The 14542-nt window shown below is 34.2% G+C and overlaps 1 protein-coding gene across 5 annotated transcripts in view; it reads right to left on the reverse strand.

The window, feature by feature from the left end:
* The window catches only part of LAMA2 (laminin subunit alpha 2), a 637158-nt gene that overhangs the window by 222345 nt on the left and 400271 nt on the right, over positions 1-14542 (reverse strand). For all 5 annotated transcript variants that reach the window (XM_045066381.1, XM_045066380.1, XM_045066378.1 and 2 more), the window contains 2 exons: positions 12373-12509; positions 1002-1238 (listed from right to left, as the gene is read on the reverse strand). In XM_045066381.1, coding sequence (XP_044922316.1) covers positions 1002-1238; positions 12373-12509 — 374 coding nt within the window. The remainder of the gene's footprint in view (positions 1-1001; positions 1239-12372; positions 12510-14542) is intronic.

The following is a 14542-nucleotide window of genomic DNA, read 5'->3' on the forward strand; positions in this document are numbered from 1 at the left end:
CTAAACAACACATTTCCTAATATCCTCTGTGAACAATAGGAAAGAGTCAGGAGAATTTCAAAAGCAAAACAGAGACATTGATTCCCAGTGGTGTGATACAAAGTTGTAAAAAACAGGCAGGGTGTTAAAATATAGGCTTATAGAACTATCATTCTACAGTGTATATATGCACACCAAGTGCAAATTAAATACGATTTATAATTATAATATGTAATAATACAGCATTGGACTTTGTGTTTTGTCTGGAGGCTTCAATGGCAAATGCTGCCATTTCCCTAAATTTGGAAGACTATTTTAATAATCACTTTCTGGATTTCATTTTCCTATGTCCTCCGTCCCTCTAGCATAGACTTTTTTCATGAAAAGATACCTCTGACACAGTATTCACTGCATTTATCCTGGGACTGATTTTTAGAAATATCTAAGGGGGAAAATCCCTCTTATCCTTTTTAATTGGCTGTTTTTCTACATCATTTAACAATATTAATGAGCTGAATTTTGCACGTAGTCACTGTTTGTTATGTCAGTGTTTATATGTGATGAAATTTTACTGAACTTCCACAGCAGTAAATATATTTTTCAGTGTACAGTGATTATGGATTAATTTGAAGAGAAATGGTTTTTTAGAAGTCCTATTATCTAGCTGTGATTTTTCTCTGATGATGCTTAAGAGAACATTCATTTTTTTCCTTCCCAAATTATTCCTGTTTATGCAAAGCAAATATGTAAAGAAAAATTCCACTTTATCATTAAAAATATATCATCTCTATTGACTGGAAATGAAGTTGGATTTGGGTTGAAAGTAAGTTCTTAGAGAGTGGTGCTTATCTGTATGCAAATGAACATATATGAATAAAAACTGTGTCTGGCAATGAATTTTTGTTTATCTATTTCTTTAATGTAGTGAAGCGTGAGTCATGACCACCGAGTGAAGTCAAAAGTGGCCAATGGAAAGAGAACCCAGGGAAGGTTTTTCCTTTAGTGTATTTTAACAACCACACCTTACAGGTGCACTGCCCAGTCTGATCAATACAGGAGCACTTTTTAGTCTCTGAGTCACAGGTCCTGTCATCAGTCCCAGGCAGGAAGCACTCGCAGGGACTGCAGTGAGGGTAATTCCAGTGACCTCGGTTGCACTCTGTACATCTGGCACCAGAGAACTTGGGGTGACAGCTGCATTGGCCCGTGTTTATATTACACTGGAAATCCAAGGATCCTACTGTGCTGCAGTTACAAGCCTATGGAGGAGATAAAAACAGCAACCATTAACACCACTTCATGGGAAATAGCTTAAAATTTTAATTTGAATGTTTCTATGCTTCCATTAAACACATATTCATCATGTGTCTATTACATGCTTTTTACTGTGCTAGTTTAGTCACTTGGGAAACACCACTGAACATAACATTAAAACTGCTTCCTGCATTTACTAAAATAGATGAGGGTCCATAAACCATAATCCTATTGAATAAGAGAGAGAATGCGTGTTTTTTTCCTGTCTTTGTGGCAAGGAGGAGGTAGATAGGGTTTTCCTCAACCACTTTTTGTTTTGAAGACTGAACTTTAGACCAGAGTCATTTTACCTTATGATCTCATTTTTACAGAATTTAAGCTGTAAAGAGACTTTTCTCAGAGTCTAACAGAGGGAGACAAGTGAGTAAATACATATACAGCAAAACAAAATAAGAATTATATAATAGGAGAAGTGCAGAAGTCTCCGAGAACATACCAAGAGCGCCAAACTAGATTTGGGGAAGGCAAGAGAACTCACGAAAGTGACATCTAGCTAGAATGTTGGTTTCTGGCATTTTATTTTGCAGACAAGCCAGATTTGAGGTGCTTAGCTGGTAACTTATTTTCTTCTTCCTAGGTCTGCATAGGATGATTCTCTTTATTTACATAATTCAAAATTTTGCTAGAATTTTTAAAAGTTTGAGTCTCTTTTTACTAATATACTGGAATCTGAGGAGTTCTTTCAGTTTGAGAACAACAGTATTTTTTCCTTTAATTTTATTTTTGGTTTTTGCTTCTGTTCTCATTTTCCCATTTGCTTCTTCAGGATCACCTACAATTCTCAAACTACACCGCTTTGGTCTGTCTGCCCAGTCCGTGATATCCTCATGTTCTCTGCAGCCGTTTTCCTACTTGCCACTCAGACCTGTTGACCATTTTAGAGTGCGCATTTTCCACAGTGAAAATTCCATTGTATGTATTTGCCACCAATGCATTTTTAATTACACTACTGCATTTTTAGCTGAATTTCAATAATCTATTTCACCTCCCTCAGTTTCAATTTGTGCTCCTCTGTGTGTCTTTTCGTCCTATATTCTTTAAGTCTTTCTGCTCTTGATTTACAGAGCTCATCTCTCATTACGATTTAATGAAAATGCCAAGCACATTTTAAAATGCCATTTAGGATCTTGGAATAAATAATTTTCAGAGATCAGCAGTAGCAAGGATCAATCTACTGTCTCTGAGCTCTAAATTCCCTCCTTCCTTGTCCTGCTTGATGATACTCTCCTTGGTCCCTGTAGATATTTCTCTGTGATTAGGTAGCAAAATGTTAAGCTTAGTCAAGAGTGGGTCCAGGGGAGACCTAATAAGGCCGTTGAGGTCTTCTGTTCTAGTTTCTGGTTCGTCATTACCATTGTCATTATTATTATTTTACTTTTTAGTATGAGAGCCAAGTAGTCCAAAGAGAATCTCAGCTGGCCAGTCTCTCCCCACTGGCAGCTTTCTGAGAAGCTTTGGTCTGCACACGTGCTCTGACATTGACAAGCATCTCCAGGATGCTCACATCCTACAGCAATGGTGGACAGCATCTACAGACCAGTCCTTGTCCACAAACTCTGTTCACCCTCACTCAGCCTAAAAATAGTAGCTACTCTTTTATACCTGTTACTTCAGGTCTCCCTATATCCTTCTTTTATGCTTTTTGAGTAACTAAGCACCTTTAACCAGTTAACAATTCTTTATATTCTACTTTTCCTTTTTATTTATTTTTTAATTAATTTATTTATTTGACAGAAAGAGAGTCACCACTAGGCAGAGAGGCAGGCAGAGAAAGAGGGGAAAGCAGGCTTCCCACTGAGCAGAGAGCCCGTTGCGGGACTCAATCCCAGGACCCTGAGTTCATGACCTGAGCCGAAGGCAGAGGCTTAACCTATGGAGCCACCCAGGTGCCCCAATACTTTCCCTTTTTAAATAACTGTTACGGCTTCTGTCTTCCAAGGAAGTCCTGACTTGGTATCCACGTGGGTGCCATCTCTCTTTGTGTCCGAGTTTTCCACCATGCGGTGTTTGTTTGTCATGAATGACTGGATTCTTTTTGGTACAGTTATATTATCCTTCTCAGATCTCTATCTGTGTAGCTCTATAGCAGACTTCCATGCATTACAACTTGCCAGATTCCCAGATCCAAGTCTGGCTGGATATCCCTTTGCAGTTCTCACACTTTCATTGCTCAGCGTAATCCCTATATCCACTACTACCGGGGATATTCCTGCTTCTGTTTTTGCCAACAGTAGTCTATGTATGAGACGACTCTTTCTAGGATGTGATGTACAATCACCAGTTTCCATCTATCCTCTCTTTCCTGTCCAAATGTTTGCTGAAATACCTTCACAGATTCTGACATTAAAATAGTCACTAGGCCTTATTATTTTTGGTGTCTTTATCATTAAGTATTTTTATTTCTTCAGTGCTATCCAGTGGGGAAAAAAAATGCTACTCTAAGTTATTTTAACCCCCAAATCCAAAATGTGATTATTTATTAAATTATAAACATGGACATAGTTGCCTAAGCATAGTATAACCCACTGCTGTCACCATAAGTAACTCATCCTTATAGAAACATCAGATGGAGAATGAGATTTCAAAATAAGAATAATTAGGGGTGCCTCTGTGGCCCAGTCAGTTAAGCACTGACTTTTGATTTTGGTTCAGGTCATGATCTCAGAGGTTATGGGATGGAGCCCTGTGTCAGGCTTCATGCTCAGTGTAGAGTCTGCTTGTCCCTCTCCCTACCCATGCTCTCTCACTCTCTCGCTTTAAAATAAATAAATAAATAAAATCTTTAAAAAATAAGAATAATTAGTTCTTTCACCTAAATGACTTTTCCTTGACTCACTTAAAGAAAATGGGCCACAATCAGAAACAGAAAAGTATGATATGTTATGGAAATTATAGTCATGCAATACATTTTAAAATGTCTCATGAGACATTCTTATCCTTTAACTAAAATATGAAATGTCTGCTACCCAATTTATTATATAACACCAAAGCACTAATTCTTAAAGACTAGATGACAGTCCAAGTAGACATTGGGGCCTTTTCAAATCAGGAAGTTTATTCAGGAAGTTATAGTGGAGAATAAAAGGGACCATTAACCATATGTTTAGATAGCACTATAGCCAACATCAAACTTAAATCATAATTAGATGTAATGTTTGTTTAGCAATAGAGGATTTATGCACTACTCCCCTGCTAGTGAAAGATGGCAGGCTTTGTATTCTATTCCAGTGAAAGCTCAAATGATGTGTATGCTCACACTTCAGCACAGAGAAATTACCCATGACACAAAGAAAAAGAAGCTATAAATCTCAAATCACTGTTCATTTAGATTATAATCACCCAAATTTTTCAGTAGTAGAATACATGCTCATAAATATTTGTGAGGACTCTATGAATTTTTTTGTAATTGTTAATAATGATGAAGTGTGTAGCTATTCAGAAATTCAGATTTTTAACAGTGGTTCAAGGTAATCAAAAATTTTCAATCAACTTCAATCAACATAATGTTTATTCAACGACCAGTAAAAATAATGGTATCAAACACAGAACTACTTTTTTAAAGGAAACTTGGTCTATATTCCATTTTGATTTATATCCTGATTAGATATCATCTTTGAGGTGCCTGGGTGGCTCAGTGCATTAAAGCCTCTGCCTTCAGCTCAGGTCATGATCTCAGGGTCCTGGGATCAAGCCCCACATAGGGCTCTCTGCTCAGCAAGGAGCCTGCTTTCCACCCGCCTCTCTCTGCCTGGCTCTCTGCCTACTTGTGATCTTTCTCGGTCAAATAAATAAATAAAATCTTTTAAAAAAAGGCATCAGCTTTAATTTCAGGAGATTATTAGAGTTTGGCCACATCACAGGATTTTGTGGATAGAATGGAACCCTCTTAAGTTTCTTTCGGGTTTATTCATGAGTCCAAGGGATAGGATAGATGTTTGGATTCATAGTTGAACATGCAAAAAGTCAGTCATAGAAACTGACAGCACTGCTCATACTCACAAAAAGCTTTGGAACTCTTGAGAAGTTTTTGTTTTGTTTCCAAAAATGTACTTGAAACTTAACAGTGCCATTGGCACTAAAAAAAATGTGTCCTGTATAGTTTTTATTTAATCGTATGACTAAATGAAGTCATATCTTTGAACCTCCTTGAACAATCATCAATATTCTTATTTTTCTCTAGATTATGTATTCTGGACCAGTGCATTCAAATGCTTTATCATATATGTAAAGATGATTAGAGTCTGCATGTGTGTTAAGTCAGCAGAAAAAAGAAATAATTTACAGCTCTATAGGGCACTACCATGGAGTCAAACAGACCAAATTTGGTCATCATGTTCTAATATTTCTCAGCCCAATGTGACTGATTAGAATGACTCTCACTAACATCAAAATGACCTTATTTAGTGCTCTTAATGGACAGTCAACCCTAATCTTATTTGACCTCTGTCTTGTTTTAATTTTTAATTTATTTTAAATTTTAATTTAAAAAGGTCTAAGATTCATTGTTTATGCATCACACCCAGTGCTCCATGCAATACGTGCCTGTCTTGCATTTAATATGAGAAAACATTCCTTCTTTTTAAACAGTCTTTTAGTTTTTAAAGCACTTACATGGTTTATCTTCTTTTTTTAAGCCGTCAAACTACAAAACCAAAAGCTAAAAAATGAAAACCAAGAAACAACTATTATCAGACAGTGGATGCCAGGAAGCACAGGACTGTGATTTCTAGAGAAGGAAAGCAAATGAAGCAGGGCAGGAAAAATTTTCTAGGCTGTAACCCAGAGTTTGGAGAAGCTGAGATAGAATCGATGGGGCCAATAGAATATTTTCCTAAAAATGAGAAAGTCATACACAGAGAGTATTCCAGAAATCTGCAGAAGGCCCTTTAAATCTTTGGCTGAGTACCGATCTGTGTATCATGAGATAAGAGTCTATGTGGATGAGGGGGAAAAGAAATTGGAAAGCCATAAGCTGAAAAAATTCCTAGAACTCACAGAAAGCTTGAAATAATTTCTATTCCCAACAGCCAGAGTAGAAAGATATAGTAATGCACTTAGCCCCTTAGTAGTGGAACTAAATGACCCTTGGATTAAAGCCTGCTCTAGACCCTCTCTAAAACAAAACAAAACAAAACTCAACTAAACCAAAAACTTAAAAGCAAAGCCTAAAAAGGTCCAAGCATCAGTGAGTAATTAACCTGTTTGCCAAGGTAAAGTTCAATACTCTTTAAAGGAATAAAGTGAAAACCAATATGCAACAGTGAAAAATGTACATCTGGCATCTAAGTCAAAATTATCAGGCATGGAGAGAAGTAAAAAATATGATTGATAATCAGAAGAAAAATCAACCATTAGGAATAGTATTAAAATAAAAAAAATTGTGGAATTAGCGGACAATCATTGTAAAAGCTAATATTTATAAATATTATTAAATATTCTAGAGAATAAATGGAAATGTAAATATAAGGAGAGAAATGAAAGATATAAAAATATCCAATAGAAATTTTACAGATAAAAAATGTGAAATGAAAAAAAATATAACCAATTATATTAAAAACAGATTAGATACCACAGGAAAAAATATTAGTAGACTTGGACACTTAACAATAGAAACTATCAAAAATGAAGAATGCAGAAAAAGTAATAACGAAAAAAATAAACACAATCTCAGTTAGCTGTGGAAAAATATAAAGTGGACCAACATACACATAATGAGTTCCAGAAGGAGACATGGAGGAAAAGAACAGCAAAGTGTTTGGAGATGTAATGGCTGGAAATTTTCCAAATTTAGTAAAAACTGTGTTCCCACAGATCTAACAGGTGCAACTCACCACATGAGAAATAAACAAGTAAACCACAAAAAGACAGCATAATCAAATTGCTGGAAACCAGGAATTAGGATTTTAAACCTAGAAAAAATATCTTTGAAAAATGAAGGAAAAATACTGTTTTTGAACACACAAAATTGAAATAATCATTGTCAGTAGACCTGAAATACTAGAAGTTATAATAGCAATAATTAGGATGTAGCTAATGAAAGAAAAAAACATGATATGAAATAGTAATTTGTCTGTAACAAAGGAATGAAGAGCATGGGAATTAGTACGTGCGGAAAAAAGAAAAGCAGCATTCTTGCCTTTTAAAAAGATAACTGACTATTTAAACCAAAATCCTAAGATTATAGTGTAGGATATATAATATAGAGGAGTAAAGTGTATGACAAAGGACAAGAAAGGGAGTAACAAAGGATAAAAAATGGAAATTAGAGGTCTACTCTTATAAAGTTTTAAGATGCTAAATATAAAGTGTATATTAGTATTTTAGGATACATTATGAAAAGTTAAGATGTACATCACTAGACAAAGACAAAAGACATAAAATACTTAGAGTTAATAAGTCAAATGTGGAGATTAAAAAAAGAATGCAAGAGCAGATAAGGCAAACCGAGCAGTGAAATGTAGACTTAACCCAATGATATTGATATTTACATTAAATGGAAAGGTTAAATAATCCAATTAAGATCGGAGCAACAACAAAGATTTAAATATATTCTATATAAAAGAAACATTAAAATATTAGAAAAGAGATGGAATTAATGATAGTTTGGAAAAATGTAAACCAGACAAATACCAATCAAAAGAAAGACGGGTGTTAAGGAGGACACATGTGATGAGCACTGGGTGTTACACACCACTAACGAATCGCTGAGCACTACATCAAAAACTGATGAGGTAGTAGATGGTGGCTAACTGAACATCATAAAAAAACTCTCTAAAAAAAAAACAAAGATGGAACCATGGCTATATGATTATCAGAAAAAAATTTTCAGAAGAAACATTACTTGGGATAAAGAGGGACATTTTATATTCATAAAGGCAACAAGTTTTCAAACAGATACAATAATCCTAAATGAGTATCCACCTAGTAATATTATCACTCCAAAATACATGAATCAAAACCTGAGTGGACTCAAGAAAAAAAGAGACAAATCATAAGCATTAAAACTCTCAGTTATTGATAGAATATGTACACATAAAAATTATTAAGGATAATTGACTTTTATAGATTTCATCCAATGATACCAGTATACACATTATTTGCTAGTACATTAACCAAAGTGGACACTATTTTAAGACATACAACAAATCTCTAGAAATTCAAAAAACTGAAATTATACCAAATATGTTATATGTATTATAATACAGATATAACAGAAAGATATAGCATACTTCTAATGAATGAATCACAAATAAATAATAAAATAAGTAAGAATATTTTAACAATGGAAATTCAAACGACATATCAAAATGTGTGGGATGCCACTAAATTAGTGCCTGGGAGGACATTTATAACATGAAATGCTTGTATTAGTAAAGAGAGAAGCGGGGGGAAATCGGAAAGGGAGATGAACCATGAGAGACTGTGGACTCTGAGAAACAAACAGAGTTTTAGAGGGGAGGGGGTGGGGAATGGGTGAGCCTGGTGATGGGTATTAAGGAGGGCACGTATTGCCTGGAGCACAGTGTGTTACATGTAAATAATGAGTCTTGGAACACTACATCAAAAACTGATGATGCACTGTATAGTGACTAACATAAACCAATAAAGAAAAAAAGAGAGATCTCAAATCAACAATCTAAGCTTTCATCTTAAGAAACCTGGAACACAAGAGAAAATTAAACTCTAAACAAAAGAAAGAATTTTTATTTTGTGTAGTTATCAAATTTATTAATTAAAGTTGCTCATATTATTTTCATATTATTCTTTTAATGTATGCAGGATCCTTATGATGTCCCTTCTTTTAGTCCTGATTTTGATTATTTCTTTCCTCCCTTTTAACTTTCTTGATCAATCTTCTTAGAGTATTACCAATTTAATGAATAATTTCAAAGAACCAGTTTTTGGTCTCATTGTCTTTTCTCTCAAGTATTTTTGTTTTTATTGTTTTTCACTAATTATGCAAACTCCTTCATAAACTATGAGAAAGTTTCCCAATCTATTTCTTGAGGCCAGCTGTACCCCAATAACAAAATTATACATTAAACTACCAAAAAAGCCCCAAACTATGAAACAATATTCCTTATGAACAGAGACCCAGAGATCATTTACAAAATGCTAGCAAACATAATCTAAAATAATTTAAAGTAGATAATCCCTCATGATCAAGCAGGATTTATCTGAGGATTGTAAGTTGGGTCAACATTTGAAAAGCAAATAATGTGATTTACCATATTAACAGCTGAAAAAGAAAAAAATTATGTGATCATCTTAATAGATGTAGAAAATGCACTTTGTTAAAATTGGACATATATTCTTGATAAAATTAATAGCTAGGAATAGGAGGAATAGCCTCAAACTGATAAAGAGCATCTGTAAATAAAACACAGCTAACAACATACCAACATTCTGAATTGTAAAAGACTGAATGCCTTCTACTTCACGTAAGGAATAAGGCAAGGTTATTTGCTCCTGTCTGTGCAAGTCAACATTTTACTGCAATAGGTCAAGAAAGTGAAACAACATTTATACAGGTTGGAAAGGAAGAAGTAAAACTCAGTTTGCAGATGGTATGATTGTCTACATAGAAAGTCCTAATGAATCTACCAAAAATAACTAGAATAAGTATAGCAATGTTGCAGTATAAAAAGTTAAACATAAAAATAATTGCATTTTTAATGAAACAAATAACATTTTGTAAAAAAAAATATGAAGCACAATGATAAATTTAGCAGAACATGTATAAAACTTGCACACCAAAACCTATAAAACATTGTTAAGAAAAAAATTATAGGCAACTAAATTAAAAAGTACATCATATTCATACATTGTAAGATGCAATATTCTTAAATGTTCATTCTTCCCAATTCAACCTGTAGATTCAGTGTAATCCCAATCAAATCCTAGAAGGCTTTTAATAAAGAAATTGATAAGCTACTTTAAAATTTATATGGAAATGCAACAGATCCAATGTACTCAAAAGATACGGGAAATGAAAAACAATTGGAGAGTTTACACCACCTCATTTCACACTGTGCTAGAAAGCTGCAGTGATCTAGACAGTACTGTGTTAGTCCAAGGACAGACATAGGTCAACAAAACAGAATAGAGTTCAGAAATGTCTGAAGGACATATACAGTCATTTTATTTTGATTGAAGTAATTCAATGGGGAAGAACAGTCTTTAAAAAATGATATTAGAAAAATTGGATATCCATTAAAAAATGAATTATAACCATTACCTCAAACCATAACAGAAAAATTAACACTTAAAATGAAATGTGGACCTAAATGTAAAAGCCAAAACTCTAAAACTTGAAGAAAAGTATCTTTAGATATTGACTTAAGCAAATATGTACTTCTTAGAAAATAAAAAGCATGCCATGAAAGGAAAAGACAATAAAAACTAGTCTTCATAAAAATTAGATGAAGATACTATAGAGGAAATAAAATGCAAGCTATCTAGTGGGAAAAAAACAGTTATAGACCATATATATGTTAAAAGACTTATATCTAGGATACATAAAGGACACTTACAGCATATTACTGAGAAAACTAATGACCCAAAATAGAAAAGATTTGTATAGATATTTCCCCCAAGAAGATATATAAATGGAAAATAAATAAAATTATTCTCAATATCATTGGACATTAAAGCAATGCAATGATGTAAATAAACACCCCAATGAAGTGTTGGGAGGGATGTGAAGTATTCTTGTGATGAGAAATGAAATCGTACATCTACACCTATACTTTTGACTTATACACTGTGTTCATAGCAAACTTACTCGTAATAACCTCACACTGGAAATGACTCAAATGCCCTTTAAATGGTAAATACATAAGCCACAGCATCTCAGCTAATGTAATTAAAATTAAAAATACCAATTAAAAATAATAAGCTACTAATAATATGCAACCGTGTGGATAAATCACAAAGGCATTATACGAAGTAAAGGAAGCCAGACCAAAAATAATACTCCCCAGAGCAAACAAGACAAAACCTGAACAACAACATGGAATATGGCTCAATTTCTATTTATTTGTAGAAGTTACAGAACTACAGCGATAGAAGGAGAAGCAGTAGTGTCCTGGTGCTGATTGAGGGGTAAGGGGAAGTGGACTATAAGGGGACACAAGACATGGTTCTACAACTATAATCACTGATCAAAACTCACCACTTTAAATAAGTGAGTTGTATTTAATTAGTATTTCATAAAACACTGACAAAAATCCTGAACTCATCAACTTTCCTACCTAAACTTGAGTCTCCTATAATCCTTCTCGCAATAAATAATGTCATCTAATTTCCTGAAAAGCAAATCCCAGGACTCGCCCTTAAAAACTGTCTCTTTCTTAGCTTGCAGATCTATGAGTTTATCAAGTCAGCCCAGCAGTAATATAGCCCACTCCATCTTCATGGAGACTCACTGACGGGGTCCACACTTTGATCATCTCTCACCGATATAACTGCAACAGCCCTTATATACGTAACATAACATTACGGAATCTGGTCATGCCACGTTCTATGGTATGCCCATGGGCAAAATGAGGAGTCTTTCAAGCTCAAGGCTGTTAATAGGACTCCACAGAATCCTCTCAACTGCTTCTTAAAAACTGAAACCTATCTAACACGTATTGCCTGGAGTGCTGGGTCTGGTGCATAAACAATGAATTTTGGAACACTGAAAAAAAATAAAATTAAAAAAAAAATTAAAACCTAGTCCTAACTGGGGGAGGCAATTACTATAGATTTTTGGCAAATTCCACTAATTAGTTCCTAATTTCCTTGTACTTTGCAGATAGTTCACTGGCTTAGGTATGAAGTTATTGCTATTTCTGGTTTTATTATAATTTTCCCTCTTTTTTGGTAAGAATCATGAATGAAGATTCATAAATGTGTACTTACTTCATCATATCTCCCACAGGTAAAATGTGAGATAGTGACTGCAATCACCCTTTGCTGATAGTTCTATACTGTTTTAAAATATAGTATTGGCTTTGAAATGCTTGCCTATAAAGCTTTAACAAAATAAATTTCTTAAAATATGATTGGATAAAATAAAGCAATCAATTAACTCACCTTACAACCAGTGGTGATGCTGTGGCCCCAGGTATTAGGTGCACATCTAGAACATTTCTCTCCAATGGTATTGGGAGGGCAAATACACTGACCAGTCTTTGGGTCACAATTATTTCCCAGATGGGAACAGGCACAAGCTTCATGGATGGAAAGAATAGTAAAATAGTAAAAATCTGATAGAAAGTACTGAGTTTATATGGGAATTTGTGCTGTTTTATTTTCTGTATCATGGGTAAGAATCCTCATTTATTTTGTATATCACAGTATTTTCCACAGAACAGTTGATCAATAAAATTATATGGTATTGTTTTTAATAATTTCAAAAAGTAACATATTCTTGGTTTTTCAACTAAGTTTAAAGAAAGAAAGAAATGGAATATCAGATTCTATGCTAACTGTATCTAGATACTATAAAGTTTAAATTTTTGTTTCTATAGTTATTCTAAGTTAAAAAGTAATTTTTCTATGCTGTATAGATTAATATTTCCTTCCTGCTGATGACTCTCTTTTGCAATAAAAACCAGTAAGCGCAACAGCCCTCTGAAACTCAGTGTATCAGGTATATAGTTATAATTGCCATACATCAGGATATTGTAAAAATTTAAAACAGATGAGTTATGTGTGTGTGTGTGCTTGTGTGTGTATATGAAGATATTTTTGAGTTTTGTTTACCACCAGCCTGTTCTTTTCAATAGATTTTTCATTTTCTTAGCTATGTGATATGAAGAGTACAAATTTTCAAAGAATGCAAAACTAAGATTTGAAAAAAATTGTTTCAGAAGCGCTTTACACTCACCTAAGATGAGCATTGTATGCCACTTATTAGCTACAGTTGACTCAGTAAGTATGTTTTAGTGCAGTGTTTCAAACTGAAGTGAAAGGGAGAAATACCATAGATTCTCGGTTTAAGACAGAAGAAACGAATATTTTAAGAAACCTTTGCATTGATTATATGATGATTAAATCTTTAAATGAAATACATTTAGAATATTTGAGTAAGTTCAGTTTTTTTTTTTTAAGATTTTATTTATTTATTTGACAGACAGAGATCACAAGTAGGCAGAGAGGCAGGCAGAGAGAGAGAGAGAGAGAGAGAGAGAGAGGGAAGCAGGCTTCCTGCGGAGCAGAGAGCCCGATGCGGGGCTCTATCCCAGGACCCTGAGATCATGACCTGAGCTGAAGGCAGCAGCCCAAACCACTGAGCCACCCAGGCGCCCCGTAAGTTCAGTTTTTAAGGGATCACAATTATCATTGTTCACAGCATTCTATATCAGCTGTGAAAAATGTTTAGTATAATACTGGACATAAACACCAAATAAAGGTTAGCTGTTGTTTTTGTTATTATTATTGTTGTTGATTATTTCATGCCAAAGGACTTAGTTTGTATATACCATTTATCAAGAAGAAAAATAGTTAACATTATGTTCAAATTTATGTGCTAAAAAAAGTCTTGGGACGGTTCTATTCATTACCAGCAAAAAGAAATTCTTTAAGCAGTTCCTCAGAGGAATCATAAAACTTAGTAGGGAGAAGATTTGAATGATTAGCTAGTTTTTCCCTGCCCAAACAGAATGTTTGCCACAATTCAGAATACTATTAAATACTGATAATAATCATAATAGTGATAAACACTTACATGATGCCTACATGCCAGGCAGTACTCTACATATTTTAAAGCCATTAACTCAACTAATTCTAAAAAACAACAACAACAACAACAAAAAAAAAAAAACAAAGCATGAGCTAGATGTCATTGTTTTCTTGATTAAATAGATGAATTTTGTAGAGAGACAGCAGGACCCAGTCACTCAGCTGAGGTCACATAACTAGTTACCCAGGGAGCCACTAAACCAATCCAAGCTATTTGGTGGAAGTCATATCTTCAACCAGAATGCTATCCTGTCTGTTTGGGGCTATTTTCTATCTTATTTCTCTGGATTTGAATGCTACTAAGTTTGCATTTTTAATGTTATCCCCATTTCATGATTTTGGATAATGTTCTCTTACAGTTTCTGGTAGTGAATGTATTTGAATGCAGGGTATCATTACATTAAATCACATTAACTGAACTCGTTAGTAAGAGTTGGATTTAAAGAACAGTAAATTTTAGGGGCGCCTGGTTGGCTCAGTTGGTTGGGGGTCCAACTCTTGGATTCAGCTAGGGTTGTGG

Source organism: Mustela putorius, unplaced genomic scaffold (assembly GCF_011764305.1).
Source record: "Mustela putorius furo isolate JIRA1106 unplaced genomic scaffold, ASM1176430v1.1 tig00003863_pilon_pilon_pilon, whole genome shotgun sequence".
In the NCBI taxonomy this organism is placed as follows: Eukaryota; Metazoa; Chordata; class Mammalia; order Carnivora; family Mustelidae; genus Mustela; species Mustela putorius.